The sequence below is a fragment of the Canis lupus genome, chromosome 24, assembly GCF_003254725.2.
Source record: "Canis lupus dingo isolate Sandy chromosome 24, ASM325472v2, whole genome shotgun sequence".
Lineage (NCBI taxonomy): Eukaryota > Metazoa > Chordata > Mammalia > Carnivora > Canidae > Canis > Canis lupus.
The window spans coordinates 25046620-25060446 of record NC_064266.1 but is presented as its reverse complement, the minus strand read 5'-3'; the positions used below and the strand labels follow the sequence as shown (position 1 = coordinate 25060446).

General features: G+C 47.7%; 1 protein-coding gene across 26 annotated transcripts in view; it reads right to left on the bottom strand.

Moving 5' to 3' along the window:
• EPB41L1 (erythrocyte membrane protein band 4.1 like 1) overlaps nucleotides 1–13827 on the bottom strand; it is a 143547-nt gene that overhangs the window by 34779 nt on the left and 94941 nt on the right. For 16 of the 26 annotated variants that reach the window (XM_025469924.3, XM_025469930.3, XM_025469932.3 and 13 more), the window contains 7 exons: nucleotides 11119–11337; nucleotides 8749–8836; nucleotides 7526–7678; nucleotides 6115–6212; nucleotides 5702–5877; nucleotides 2818–2966; nucleotides 1884–1919 (listed from right to left, as the gene is read on the bottom strand). In XM_025469924.3, coding sequence (XP_025325709.1) covers nucleotides 1884–1919; nucleotides 2818–2966; nucleotides 5702–5877; nucleotides 6115–6212; nucleotides 7526–7678; nucleotides 8749–8836; nucleotides 11119–11337 — 919 coding nt within the window. The remainder of the gene's footprint in view (nucleotides 1–1883; nucleotides 1920–2817; nucleotides 2967–5701; nucleotides 5878–6114; nucleotides 6213–7525; nucleotides 7679–8748; nucleotides 8837–11118; nucleotides 11338–13827) is intronic. The other 10 variants (XM_049100182.1, XM_049100170.1, XM_025469938.3 and 7 more) reach the window with 3 other exon arrangements.

Below are 13827 nucleotides of genomic sequence, written 5' to 3'. Positions count from 1 at the left end.
CCAAACAGAGGAGTTGCTCAGGCCTGAGGGGGCCTAGAATACAGATATTCCTAAAGCCAGGAACACTCAGAAAAATGAGCCCTGCTTCCACACAGGAGCCAGGAAAAGATCGTGTTCGGCATCCTCTACCATGAACCACTCCCTTCCCTGACCACCCAGGATTTTGCAGATACCAATTCCTCAAGAGCAAACAGATTGAGATATGGCCAGATAGAGAAAAGAGAGAGCTGCAGTGTATTCAGGAGAGCAGGAGAAATGGAGACCAGGAAGAAGGGAGGTAAGTCCCAAGCTGGGCACAAGACCTGAGCTGGGTATAGCTGGAGTCACAGGCGTGTCCCCCATCAAACTGCCAAGTCTGAGCTCAAGCCAGTGCAGTGTGATACAGTAATCTGCCTCTAGGTCAAGTGAGGATCAGCCTACTTTTACAGGAAGGGCGGGTGGGCTATTAGCTCAAGTGCCTTTATCCACAAGGCTGTCTGAGGCTTCATGTCAACTCAATTCAGGACAAGAAATGGACAATCTCTGCTTATTATAAAGTCAAATCAGATGATTCTGGAAGAACTACCTGGAAGGCAAGCTTGCCCTTGGAAAAGGCTAAAATCTTCCCCTGGGCTTATCTCTGCTACCCAAGGATCCGCTATGACTGACTCATGAGTTATCTCAGGGAGGAAATTGATGCCATTGAGGCTTCTGCTTTCCCTCCAGACATCTGTCTGTACTTCCTATATCCCTCCTGAGCTGAACTGCCTCAGAGCAACGTTTGAGAAGTCAAACCTGATAGAGTTTGCACAAGGGAGTGGGGGGTTTGAGCTGCAATGGATCTAAGATGTGGCTTGTGACCTTGGATCCTGAACCTGCCATGCTGGCTCTGTGGGTACACAGCATTCCCGAAGGCAAGAGGGAGCAGTGGAACCCTGGGATCCTTGGTTAGGGTTAGGGGCTCTGGGGAAACCTAGTCCAAATGTCTTGCTGTACAGATGGGGGACTGGGGCCTAAGGGGGATTACCCAATGACCCTCAAAGAGGCTGAAACCCAATTTGGGGGATGCCAAGGCCAGGCCCTTATGCCCCAGCCCCTGGTTCTGTCCCTCAGGCCCAACCATAGACCCACGTCTCTTGCAGTGAAGGTTCAAATGAAGAGTTGGGGACTGTGTGAACGTGAAGAAGTCATTAACACAGAGGAATAAGTTGAGAGAAGCAACCAGTGGGAGGAAGAAGAGGAGAGGGAAGAGAAAAGAAGAGGCTCTCCAGACAAAGCTGGAGCAGCAGGCCCCATGCAGAGGGAGGAACAGCTGGGGTGTGAGAAGAGGCAGAAACATTCTGAGGCTCCTCCCTCCCTACCCAACCCCCACTCCCACCTTTGGTTGCCAATAGATACAAAAAGAAGCTTAGGGCAAGGGCACAGAGGACACAGATGAGATGGAGGCATGACCAAACGGTGGTGTGGGGAGATGAGTCTCAGGAAGGGGTTGGGTGGGGGCAGGGGAGATGAGACCAATAAAAGCACGGAATGACCTAGAAGAGCTGGTAGACACAGGTGTGATGGTCAGTAGTTGGGAAACAAGCATGAGGTGGTAGGAAGAGGCAGAGCATAAAGCTGGTTAGAGAGAGGGAGGGGTGAGGAGGGAGGGAGAACCAGTTGGTTAGGGGGTGGGATCTGAGCAGGGAGCTCGATAGGTGGGATGGGGGCAGTAAGGGTGGCTATGGAGTGGGAGGGGGGGTGGAGGGAAGGGGTGGCTATAGGGGAGGAGGATGGCCTCGAGTAGAGGCAAAGCTGAAACTGAGATGGTGCCAGGACAGGAGCCTGGGGTGGACTATGGGATGGTGACAAATGAGCTGCGGATTAGAATGGCTGGGTAAATGGTGACACGTCCCATGCAGTACCTCCTGCTTGTGTCTCGGCGTGGTTTCCTGCTCCGGCTAGCGAGATGTGGGAGAAGGAGAAGGAACCAGCAGGGTCAGTAGAGCAAATGGATTAGAGGCACTGCACTGGCCCAGTACAGTGCAGCAGGTAGCCCAAAGGGCTCTCTCCCAGGGAGCAGAGACCAGGGACACTGGTGGACCACCCACGGGGCAGTGAGGTAGCCAGAAGGTGTGGGGTGTGAGGCAGGGAGCTGGCCCAGGGGTGGGGGTGAAGAAGGGGACTGGGGGGCAAAGCAAGTAGTCACACTGAGTAGATAGGACAGGAGGGCTCTGGGTATTCATGCTTCTGTGGTCAGCATGTGTGTTCAGGGGCCTGTGCTCTAAGCTACAACTGCATAATGGAAATATGCTCTAATACCCATGTGCACACATGTCCGTGTGCATGCATGACGTTTGCACACTGGGTCTGTGACCCCTCCTGTAAGGGAGGTAAACAACTATGAGTGAATGCATGCCAGTCTGAGGCCATGTGTGCCTGCATGAGCGTGTGCACAAGTATGTGGGAAATGCATAGGGCAGCACGAGGGGAACATACTCAGACCTCATCCTGTGAGGACCCACAGGTACATCCCATCAGGCTCTGGGAAAGAAGGGGGCCATGAGGACCCAGAACATAGTGAAAGGGGAAAATTAAGAGTGGGCAAGAGGAGGCCGAGATTCTTGAAGGGACAGAGTGCCCCTGTGGGGAAGTAGGACAAAAAGAGGGGAAGGGTGCAGGGAGGGCAGCATGCCTACCACCCAACACTAGGGGAGGAGGTATGGGGCAAGGCCCTTTCCATCCCATAATGAGGGTCCTCCCCCATAGCTGGGAACACCTCAACGCCAAGGCTGAGGCTTGACCCATAATCAGCCTCTTGATCCCAAGTCAGAGGGTATGAGAAAGCCAAGCTCTTACCTTTAGCTCCTTGATCTTGGTAGGGGTCCTGACCTCTCCCTCCTCGGCCTCTGACCTCCTACCCCCAGACTCGCCATCCTCCTCCGCCTTGTCACCATCAGGTCCCGTGTCATGGTTCTCACTAACGGAGGCTGGGCGGGAGAACTCTGCTAAAATGGGCAGAAATGGCCAGGTGGCCATGTGAGACCTCTCTCAGTCTTGCCACCCCTCCAACCATGGTTGGAATGGAGCATCCCCAACTGTTGGGGATAAGGAGCCTGCACACAGAGAGGGGGTAGCCTTGTCTAGGTTCACAAGCATGGCAAGAGGCAGAGCTGCCTCCCAGCCCCAGACCCCTCCTGACTTCTACATCACAAGAGCCTAGGTTCAAATCTCAAATCCAAAACAAACAAAAACAAATCTCAAATCCACCTTTTCTTGGCTGCGTGACCTTGGGTAAGATACATAATCTTTCTGGGCCTCAGTTTCCTCATCTATAAACAATACTTATTTCAAACAGCTGGGGGAGGAATGAATAAGCTCATGTGTATAAATACTTAGAAGACAGACTGGCACAGAGTGAGCCAATTCAATGCTGTTCCACAAATGTTGATATTTTTGTTGACATGGTTGTGATGAATACTCGACCATTATTTAGCAATACATGGATATTGTTAGATTAGCTTTTACTAGTGAAAACTAAAGTCTTGAGACTTGCAAACAATTTAAACTCTTTATAAATTAGGGAAAATTCAAGGGGATTCCTGCAATATCTTTCTCACTCACTGGCATTCCAAAGTACTTTTCTGCATAGGAAAGAAAAAGATGAAAAAATAAAATTTAAAAAAAAATTTTAAAATAAATAAATAAATAAATAAGGAAAGAAAAAGATGGAATGACAGGCTTTATACTAGGCACTGGGCATAACCCAGACTATGTCCATGGATTATGTCCTGGGGGATAAAATGGCTAGAAAACACTTAATTAAAATGATCAGAGCCTATATTATCCTTGGGATTGGCCTAGATTAAATGAGAATAATTAGCCTTTCTATTCATATATATTCACTTTGCAAAGTGCCCTTTTATGCACATTATTTCATTTGATCCACACAATCCTCTGTGTTGATGGCTAGACTAGGAATCACTATCCTTTTACAAAGGATAAACTGAAACTCCAAGAGGGGAGAGATCCCACTGATGACCTTTCAGTGAATGAGGACAAGGACCCAGGTCTCCTGGTTTAGAGTCCAGGCTTCTGATCCTCCTTGGATGAGCCTTACCAGCTCTAGACCAATGCTACCCTGCACAAAATGGGCTTCATATAGGCTCTGGTATAGTAATGGAAGTTGCAAGGGAGAATAGAGAGACTGTACTTTCCCTTTGCATAAGTTTTAGCTCTCATCCCTGTGCCCACTCAAGGAGAATAAGGAGCTTCCTCAGTCTCAAATGGACCTCTGCAAAACTGCATGTCCTCCAAACATGGTCAAGGAATCCTGGGACAGGTCTCACTTTTATAGGAAGTGAAAAGGCAGGAAAAGTATCAGACTCTCCTGATCACCTGAAAAACTCCTAGGTATCCTTCAAAATCCCTGCCCAGTTGTCATCTTTTCTGCAAAGCCCTTTTTGGCCCTCCTAGACAGAATTAATCTCACTCTCCTCACGGCTGCTCTTCTATTCTGTACATACTTTTCCCATGGCTTGAATCACATTAAATGCTTGCAGATCTACTATTCTATGAACTCCCCAAAGGAAAGGGCCACACTTGTTCTAACATTCAGAAAATATTTGTTGAGCAGAACTAACTTGCCTAGGTCTGCCCCGATGTGTTCTAGGAGTACTGTCCCACTGTCTCCCCCCCTTCCCCTGTGCAAGTCCCTACCACCTCTTACCTTAAGCTACCCTCTACAAACCTAAAGGCAACAATAAACTATTATTGGGTATAACTTATTAAGGTCTTTCTCTGTGCCAGGAACATTTTTTGAGTGTTACAGAGGCATTATCATGTCTAGTTCTCTCTATAACACAGCAAAGTAGGCATTATTTATTTTGCAGAAGAAGAAAAGGCACAGGGGAAGTTAAGCTGCTCAAGACCTCCCATCCATTCATGTATGGATATTTATGGACCATTTCCTGATCTGTAGAGCAGCTACTGAATATGGAGGCTGAGATCTGAACTCAGATCTAACAATCTCCCTAATGCTCATATGGCTTCTGAACCTCTCCTACCAACTCCAGTGTGCATATCCTGGGTAGAGTCCTGGACTCTGAGTGCCAATTCAGGTCTGGACCAGGGCCTGGGAATCTTCATGTTTAACCAGCTCACAGGTGATTCTGATGCAGGTGGTCTACAGACCATGTTTTGAGAAACCTTAGCTCAATATAGGACAATGTAGGGTCAATTGTCATAAAGGGCACCTGTGAATGCCAACAGGCATGAGGGCAGTGGAGAGCACCACATGGTTAGATGTCAATCAGTTCATCAGAACCAAAAGAAATGGCTGGGAAAAACCAACCCTTCAGCCTCCAGTCAAGAAAAGCATCACCAGCTCCACACTGCAATCACTATACCATTTTCCTGGTATGATGACAATCTGTGAATTACTAAGTGTTGTGGGCAGGGGACCCAGAAAACCATGTGGCTGAACCTGGGACCCCAAGAGGTCATGCCTCAGGAAGTTGAGGAAGTCCAGAGAGTGGCAAGGTCCCATTCCAGTGAGAGTGATGCCATAGGCTGGACAAGACCACCAAGAGCTGCCCCAGGGCAACAGTGCCCTTGGGCCACCCGGCCTGGTGCAAATCAACTTGTAAGGTGCCCACCTCATTCACTGCTCATTCCACAGAAGCCAGCACACCCCCACTTCCCGCTAAACACCACACTTCCCAACTGCCAGTCTGGGGCATACCTCCATCAAGGCTGCGGGACATGGTGTACCGTTTGCTGGAGGAACGCTCAAAGAAGGGTGCAGGCCGATCAATGAGGGCGCTGGCCTGGCGGGTCTGGGCCTGGGTCCTCCCACTATACCGGAACTTGGAGCCCATCACCAGGAAGCCTTTGGGTGGGGGCTCAGGCGACACCAGCCTGTGAAGGGAGTATGTGAGGAGAGGCGATTAGGCCTACACTGCCAGGCCCAAGGCTGGACTACAGCTGGCCTTTCACCCCATGGTCCCACCAGCTACAGCTCAAAGCAATCCATAAAGGGAGAGACCTGGGGAGTGAGGGGTTCCTAGGGCCCCTCCCTCCTACTTCCTTCTCCTGCATATATACACTCACAGCCTCTGCCCGTCCCCCATGGCCCCACCCCAGGGTCAGGCTCACCGGAAGAATGTGTGGTGCTCTATGCAGACCTTCCACAGTCTTTTGGCTGACCGGTGGTTTGGGAGCTTAAAGCCAATTGTGCTCTCAAACTGCTCATACTGCAAAACCAAGGAGGGGGAGTTAGAAGCAAGGCCTGGACTCTCTCACCACTGAATTATCCTTTCTGAATCTCTTCTCAGGCATGTGCGACTCTGGCCTGTTTATTTATGTATTCATTCATTTATTCAACAAAGTGGACTAAGCCCTTACTCAGCAGCAGGTTCAATGCTAAGCAAGAGACACCATGGTGACCAAGACAGAAGATTCTTGGGGACGGGCAAGGGGTGCTCTGATAATAAATCAGTAAACAAGATCATTTCAGACACTGATAAGGGGGCGTGAAGGGAATGAACAGAGCTGTGTGATGTGAGAGAAAACCTGGACAGGTGCAGGGATCAGGATCTGTCTTAGAAAGGGTGATCCGGGGATGCCCTCTAAACAAGTGATCTTGGAGCAGACATCCAAAGGATGGGGAAGGAACCAGCTATGTGAAGAAGGATGGGGAAGAAACCAGCTATGTGAGAAGGCAGGGAAGAGAATTTCAGGTAGAAGGGACATCAAAAGCAAAAAGCTGGAGGCACGAAAGAGCTTGGCTCATTCTAGAATGTCAGAGAAAGCCAAAGGGGTGGGAGCACAGTACGCATGGGGCAGAGATATGTGGGAGAGGCAGGCAGCCACATCTGGAGTTCAGATGGTAGCCCATGAGCCAGAGAGCTCTTGAAAGGTTTAAGGAGCAGGAGTGGGGGATGGTCATCTGATCCCATCAGATGTGATCTGATAGAAGGGACTTTTAATCTCTCCTTAGTAGTCATGGGGAAAATGGCCTGACACAGCATTGGAGCTATAAGGATGGGGAAGGGCACTGTGCAGAGATGTAGGTGAGAGATGGTGGCTGTTGGTGGCTGGGGCAGTGCAGAAAGACAGAAGTAGATGGATATGTTTATTCTAGAGGTACAAACCAATGGACTTTTTGATGGGTGAGATGTGGAGGTTGGACATACACATGTTTGTGTGTGTGTGTGGGGAGGTTTGTGAATTTTGGTATGTGCACATACTCGAATACTATATGTAAGCAGATACATGGATAAGAACGGGCAGGCATTCATTGATCTGTATAACCTGAATATATGTGGTTATCTTTATATGTGTGCTCCTGTGTGTGTGTGTGTGTGTGTGTGTGTGTGTGTGTGTGGTGTATGTGTGGAGGCACGTACCTAAGGCATAAAGTCTATGCAGAGAGCCCCAGCAGAAGAGTGCTCTCTCCTTACACAGTACCCCAGCACCCCTCTCCATGTATCCTATGTAGGAAAAAAACCCAGGTTCAGCTGTTATAGCCAATTCTAGTGCGGAGGGGTTCCTAAGGCAAGCTCACCTCCCCAGGGCGGATCTTGATATAAAAGTTACTCCTCTTATAGGAGATCTTGAGAATCTTGGGCCAGGCAAAACGGTTGATTCTCAGCCGGTCCCGGTAGATGAGCAGGCCATTGGCACAGACTCCCAACATGATGTCGATGCCCTCAGAGTCCTGCATGAGAAGATACCATGGAATGGCAGGCCAGGGTCCATGCATGCCATACAGCCTGAAACCCCTCCCTGATGAGCCCTCAGGATCAGGGTCTGAGCCTGCAGGCTGGGGAGCCCCTGGGCCAATCTCACATAGTCATTCATTCATTCACTCAATTCCTAGGTCTGATCATTCTCTCTGTCAATCACTCAATCTTTGATTCACCGACATTTAGTGGCACCGATGTGGTGCTTGGCCATGTGCTATGTGCTAAGGATACAGAAATAAATGAAAGCCTATGTCTTGATGAATGGATAAAGAAGATGTGGTGTGTATGTATGCATACACACACACACACACACACACACATACACACACATACAATGGAATACTACTCAGCGTAAAAAAAAGGCAATCTTGCCCTTTGGAATGACATGGATGGAATTAGAGGGTATTATGTATGCTAAGTGAAATAAGGCAATCAGAAAAAGACAATTACCAAATGATCTCATTCATATGCTGAATTTAAGAAACAAACAGGATCATAGAGGAAGGGAGGGAAAGGTAAAACAAGACAGAGTCAGAGAGGGAGACAAACCATGAGAGATGCTTAATCATCGGAAACAAACAGAGGGTTGCTGGAGGGGAGGTGGGTAGTAAGATGGGGTAACTGGGTGATGGGCACTAAGTAATGAGCACTGGGTATTATGTAAGATTGATGAATCACTGAACTCTACATCTGAAACTAATAATACACTATATATTAATTAATTGAATTTGAACACATAAAAAAACCTTAGCTTACTAACTAACTAAATAAATAAAATTACATCATGGTAAACAATAAAAGAAAGCCTATGTCTTTCTCTCATAATGCTCCCAATCTAGTAGTGGTACAAATACGTTCATAATACAATATGGATATAGAAAAGTTAAAAGATTATGGGAAAATAAAGGGTTATGGAATTTTGAGGAAAGAGAAGTAAGAATATAAAAGGCTTCAGGTTGGAGGGAACAGAGTCTAGCACAAGCCTTCTAGAAGCACCAGGGACACACATAGGTGCTAGGGGGACCCTGGGACCCACCAGTACCTTGGCATGGTGCAGGTCTACTCCATACATGGAAAGCTTTTTGGCGTTCTCTAAGAAGTGGATTTCTGCTTCTCCCGGAGTCATGCCCCTAAGGGAAAGAACATGATCACAGGTAGCCATGGAAAAGGCCCTGGCCTAAGTCTTGCTGATTGAAGGTTGCCATGATCAGAACCTGTAATTCTAGGACAGCAATGTTCTAGAGTGTGCATGTGGCTAGGCCTCATCGAGTCCCTCCCCTCTGTTCTCAGCCCTTGCTTCAGTCTACCCAACCCCCTCCTGTTGCCAAAGCTCAGGTCCAATCTTGTCTTCTCCAGCAAGTATTCAAGGGATGAGCCGAGAGTTGGAATTTCTGCTTCATTCTACCATGGATTTAAACATGAGCCATAAATTCTGCTTCTCCATGACTGCGAAGCCATTGTTCATTATAATCACCCAGGGGCTCCTAAATTAGTACCCACGTAAGAGATTTCTCTCAGAATCTTGTATCAGAAACCACTTAATCCTGCCTGAGGAGCAGGTGCACATTGTCCTTTCTGACAGGAGGGTTATATAATCATCAAGTTCCTTCTTTGCCTTGGCTGCCAGGAAACTGTACATCTTCCATTTAGCCATAGCTACTGTTTAGTGAACACCATGTGCTGGTCATTGTTCCAAACACCTCACGTGCATGAATTCACTGAATCCTCTGTAAGGTAGGGGGTTATCATTATTCCCACTTTATAGAGAAACCAGCACAGAGAGGCTGAATAATTTGCCTTTGTAGCAAAGTCGGGACTTGAATCCAGACAATGTGGCTCCAGTGTGTGCTCCTTCCCAACCACTTCACTTACGTATCCCTGGGGCTTCAGTGTGCTCTGCTCTGTGTGCCTCAGTGAGCTGCCCTGGGAGACACCTGGACACTAGATGTCCAAGGGCTTTCAGTTAAAAGTGCTGTCAAAGCTAAAGGGATGGCCATTAGCATTTCTCCAGCCCATATATGAGCTTCTTTCTCTGAATTATTAGGATTCATGCAAATACCTAACATATCTTGCTACCTACAACCGGGGTGACAGACGGCAGGCAGGCCTTCACCCCCTACTCCCAAGCTCGGGCTGACACTGCTAACCAGTTGTATGGTTTCAGTATCCCGCTCAACACAGTCACTACTAACCAGTCAGAGGTGGTATGCAAGTCTCTGAGAGAGACACTTGCGACTCGGAACCTAGCAATCCATCACACTCCAGCAGGCTCTCTTCCCCACCCCCATACACAATCCCTCTACATCTGGCCCTCGGCCTCCTCTCCAGATGCAGCCCCCAGGACACAACCCTCCTTGGGCCTCCTATCCTCATTAGCAATGAGAGAATTTCACCATGCTCCCTCCCACATGCACAGTACTTTACAGTTTACGATGCACTTCATGTCATTTATCACATTGAGTTCCCATAACAACCCTGGCCTTGGAGCCCAAAGCACTTCCAAACTGAAGGGATCCTTGAGACCATTTAGTTCCAGGGGCTCCCCTCAGGGGTGGTACCGACCTTACAGCAGCATTTGGGAATGAATGGGGGAGGGGGCATCTCGGCGGTTGTTATGATGACTGCAAGGGTGTGTACTGGCATTTAGTGCCTGGCACCCAGGGATGCCAAACATCCTGCACAATGAATTCTCCTGCCCTAAATACCAACCATGAGTCACATGAATAACCTAAAGCCGTACATATCCAAGTGAAAATTGGGACTGATAAGTTAAATCACAAGCCCTACAGTGACCCATCAGGTTAGTCAATTTCTAACTCCTAGAATAAGGTGCTTTGTGTTGTGCAATCAACTATCCAACCCCTAAGATCACAGAGCAACAACGAATACATGTTGTCTGTATTATGTGCCATGTAGCCCCCAACAGCACTACAAGGCAGGTTCTATTAGCACCCACACTGAACAGATGAGGAAATTCAAGCACCTGGAAGTGAAATGACCTGCCCAGATTCCCTGGGTAGAAAGTGGCAGAGCCAAGAATGTGAACCTGGGCAGTCCGGCTTCAGAGCGCAAGCTTTTGAACTTTACACCAAGACCAAGACATCAGGATACTTCCCCAGGGGCACATGATAGTGATGATTCTCTCCAGTTGGCAGATAAAAAAACTGATCCTCAGAGTCCAAGGGCAGGGAATTATTACACCCATACAGGAGCTTAAGAACCTGCGGTCATTTAAGGTCACACAGATAATTACTACCATTCCCACTGGATATAGATGCAGTGGGATGAGATGATTTACTCTCAGATGCACCTCCAGTCGAGGGCAAAGCCAGGTGAGGGACTTAGAGCACAGCACCTGGGGCCCTAGCCAATAGCTGAGAAGCCAGGGGAGACCCTGGGCGCAGGCCCAAACCTGTATGTCTTGTGCAGCTCCATGATCCTCTCCTCCAGCTCCCGGGTCTGGTTGGGGGCGAAGCGGAGCTCACTGACATAGTTGCCTATGTGCTCCTCAGCGTCATAGTCGCCCAGCTCGGCCTGCACAGCATAGGAGCCTAGCAGGGCATGTGTGACGAAGGAGCAGGGCAGCCGGCCCGTGATGATGTCTGCCCGCAGCTGCAGGCACAGGTAGTATCTGGAAACAGGGGAGAGTGGCCATGGGCACGGGCCCCCCTCCCTCCCTAGATGCCCTCAGCACCACTGCCCACCCACCCATCAGAACCAAACTGATCAACACCTAGCTCGGTAGAATTAGGAACCTTCCTAGACACTGGCATTTCAGGCGTTTGATAATGTAAGTGTGTCCTAAAAGATGGTTTTGTCCCATTTCATGTGGCTTTAAGCATTTTGTTAACTTCTAACTTTGAGGAATTTTTTTTCCTACTGTGGGAATATTTTAAATTTCTAACTCATTTTCAAGCTAAATAGGACTATTTTGCTGGCCAGTTTTAAAAAATATTATATATTTTTAATCATACAATTAATTATATTCTTACTGTAGAACAAATGTAAACTCTAGAGATAATTCTAAACTTCCTCTTGATGTCCATCCTCAGCCCTAATCCCCTCCCCCAGAGGTCACCCCTATTATCCGTGTGGTGTTCTAGACCTTTCTCCCTCATGGATATACAGAAATGTATGTGTTTTGATTCATGGGTTTTAACATGTACACAGTATCAAATGATACATCTGACTCTACAGCTTGCTTTTTCACACCCATCTATGTGCCTAGTGTCTTTCCCAGATCAGCACAAACCACCTGATCTCATTCATTTTAACTTCTGTACTGCATTCTACAGCCAGGACAAACCTGTTTACCAATGTTTTCTCAAAACTTTACTTTGCCTCCAGCTCTAAGTGAATCGTCTAAAAACAAATTGCTTTAAAAGAAACATTTCCAACCACAAGGATATGATTTTTTTATAACTTTATGCACACTTTTACAATTTTTAGATTCATTTTAAACTATTTTTATTGCTTTTTCAATTAATTGCATTAAAAAAAAAAAGTTTCAGTTCGTTCTTAGCCAAGGATGTGTCCTTGCCCATTTTGCCATGTTTCATCATTGTTTTCAATTGCCTATTTCTTTTCCTTTTAAGTGGTTTTTACTCAGTATAATTTTTACTGCTCCATGGCACAAAACTCTCGCAAAAAGTATATGTGGCCTCAGTGCATATTCAGGGCCAAGGCCTAGGCTCAGCATCAGTAGCAGCTCAAACATCACAGGCATTAAGAGTGGGCTTAAGGGCATTTTGTTCAAGTCTAAAAATTTGAAGATCACTGCCAAACACTCTGACCAATATTTCATTTCAATCAATTTGTCACTCTGACCAGTTTATTTCAGGCCTGAATATTTTTGACTAAATCAGCTGCTACTACCACCCCATTCCCTGAGGTCACCCATGCTAAGCCGGGCTAATTTCCCTCCTGGTGTCCCTAGAAGCTCAATACCCAGGATCTGGTACAAAGAGAAGAAATACCGTGGGTAAGACTGGAGACTGAGCTGGTTCTATAGCTCTCAGTCCTCTTGGAAATGAAGTTGAGACCCTGTTGCTGAATCTTGAACCCAAGATGACCTTAGGGGTTAGAGCAGGGCTAATGAGGCCAAGGTTTCAGGTCTATCCCAGGGACATCCATATTATCCCCCAAGGCCAGCTGGCATTGTGCCTGTGGCCCGTTGCTTGGCAAACAGGCAGCCAACATTCAGGAGGGACCCAATGGGAGAGGGAGGTTGGCTTAGGAGCCCCTCCCCTACTGTAGGAATAACTCCATGCCCACATTTTATTGTTGGTGAAATGCCGGGCTCAGCACATGGATGACACAGCCCCCGGATATCATGAAGTGAGACTATCCCTTTGGAAGGGGCTTAGATAAAGAGAAGGGCCTCTCCCTGTTCTGATTCCAAAGGCAGGATGAGACCCACAGAAGTTCTCATTCTGAAGAAAAATGCTTTGCCCCTCCTTCCAGGCCACATTATTTACTGGCCTTGAGGCACAATGAGATGGTTCATCCCAGACTTGCCTCCATGGGGCAGGGATGTCACATGCCTGACAGGTACATAGGGCAGCATATGGGACCAAATTCCTACATGCAAAGGCATCTACGCTCTATTCCCTCATTATCCCCAAAGTCAAAAATGGTGGTCCACTCAGAACATCAGCCTTCGGACATGTTTGGGTTGTCCCATCCAGAGATGGCCTCCACCATGTTTTTAAAAAGTTTGAATTAGTCCCAATATTTTAAAACTGTGGATTTTACTCTTAAATATCTAGCTCCATCTCAAATATCTAGCTCCACCTCAACAACGGGGCCCTGTTCCCATGTGGCAGGGATGGCTGGAGCTGAACAGCAATTGTTTGAGATGGCACATGTCCCCTTGAATTTCAATGTCAATCAATGACATGGATCCTGATGCTGCCTGGGATGCCTCCCCCTCTAAAGTGGATGGTCTGCTGTGACTGACCACTTGTGTTTGAATCACTTCCTCTCGCACAGAGTCAGCATCCTTTGGTGATGCTATCTGGCCTCACTGGGTATCTGACTTTGCAACTGCCATCATTTACTGTCCACATGCCTACCAGCACCAGGTGCCCTCATTCCTAGTCATGTGGCTAGAATGCCCACC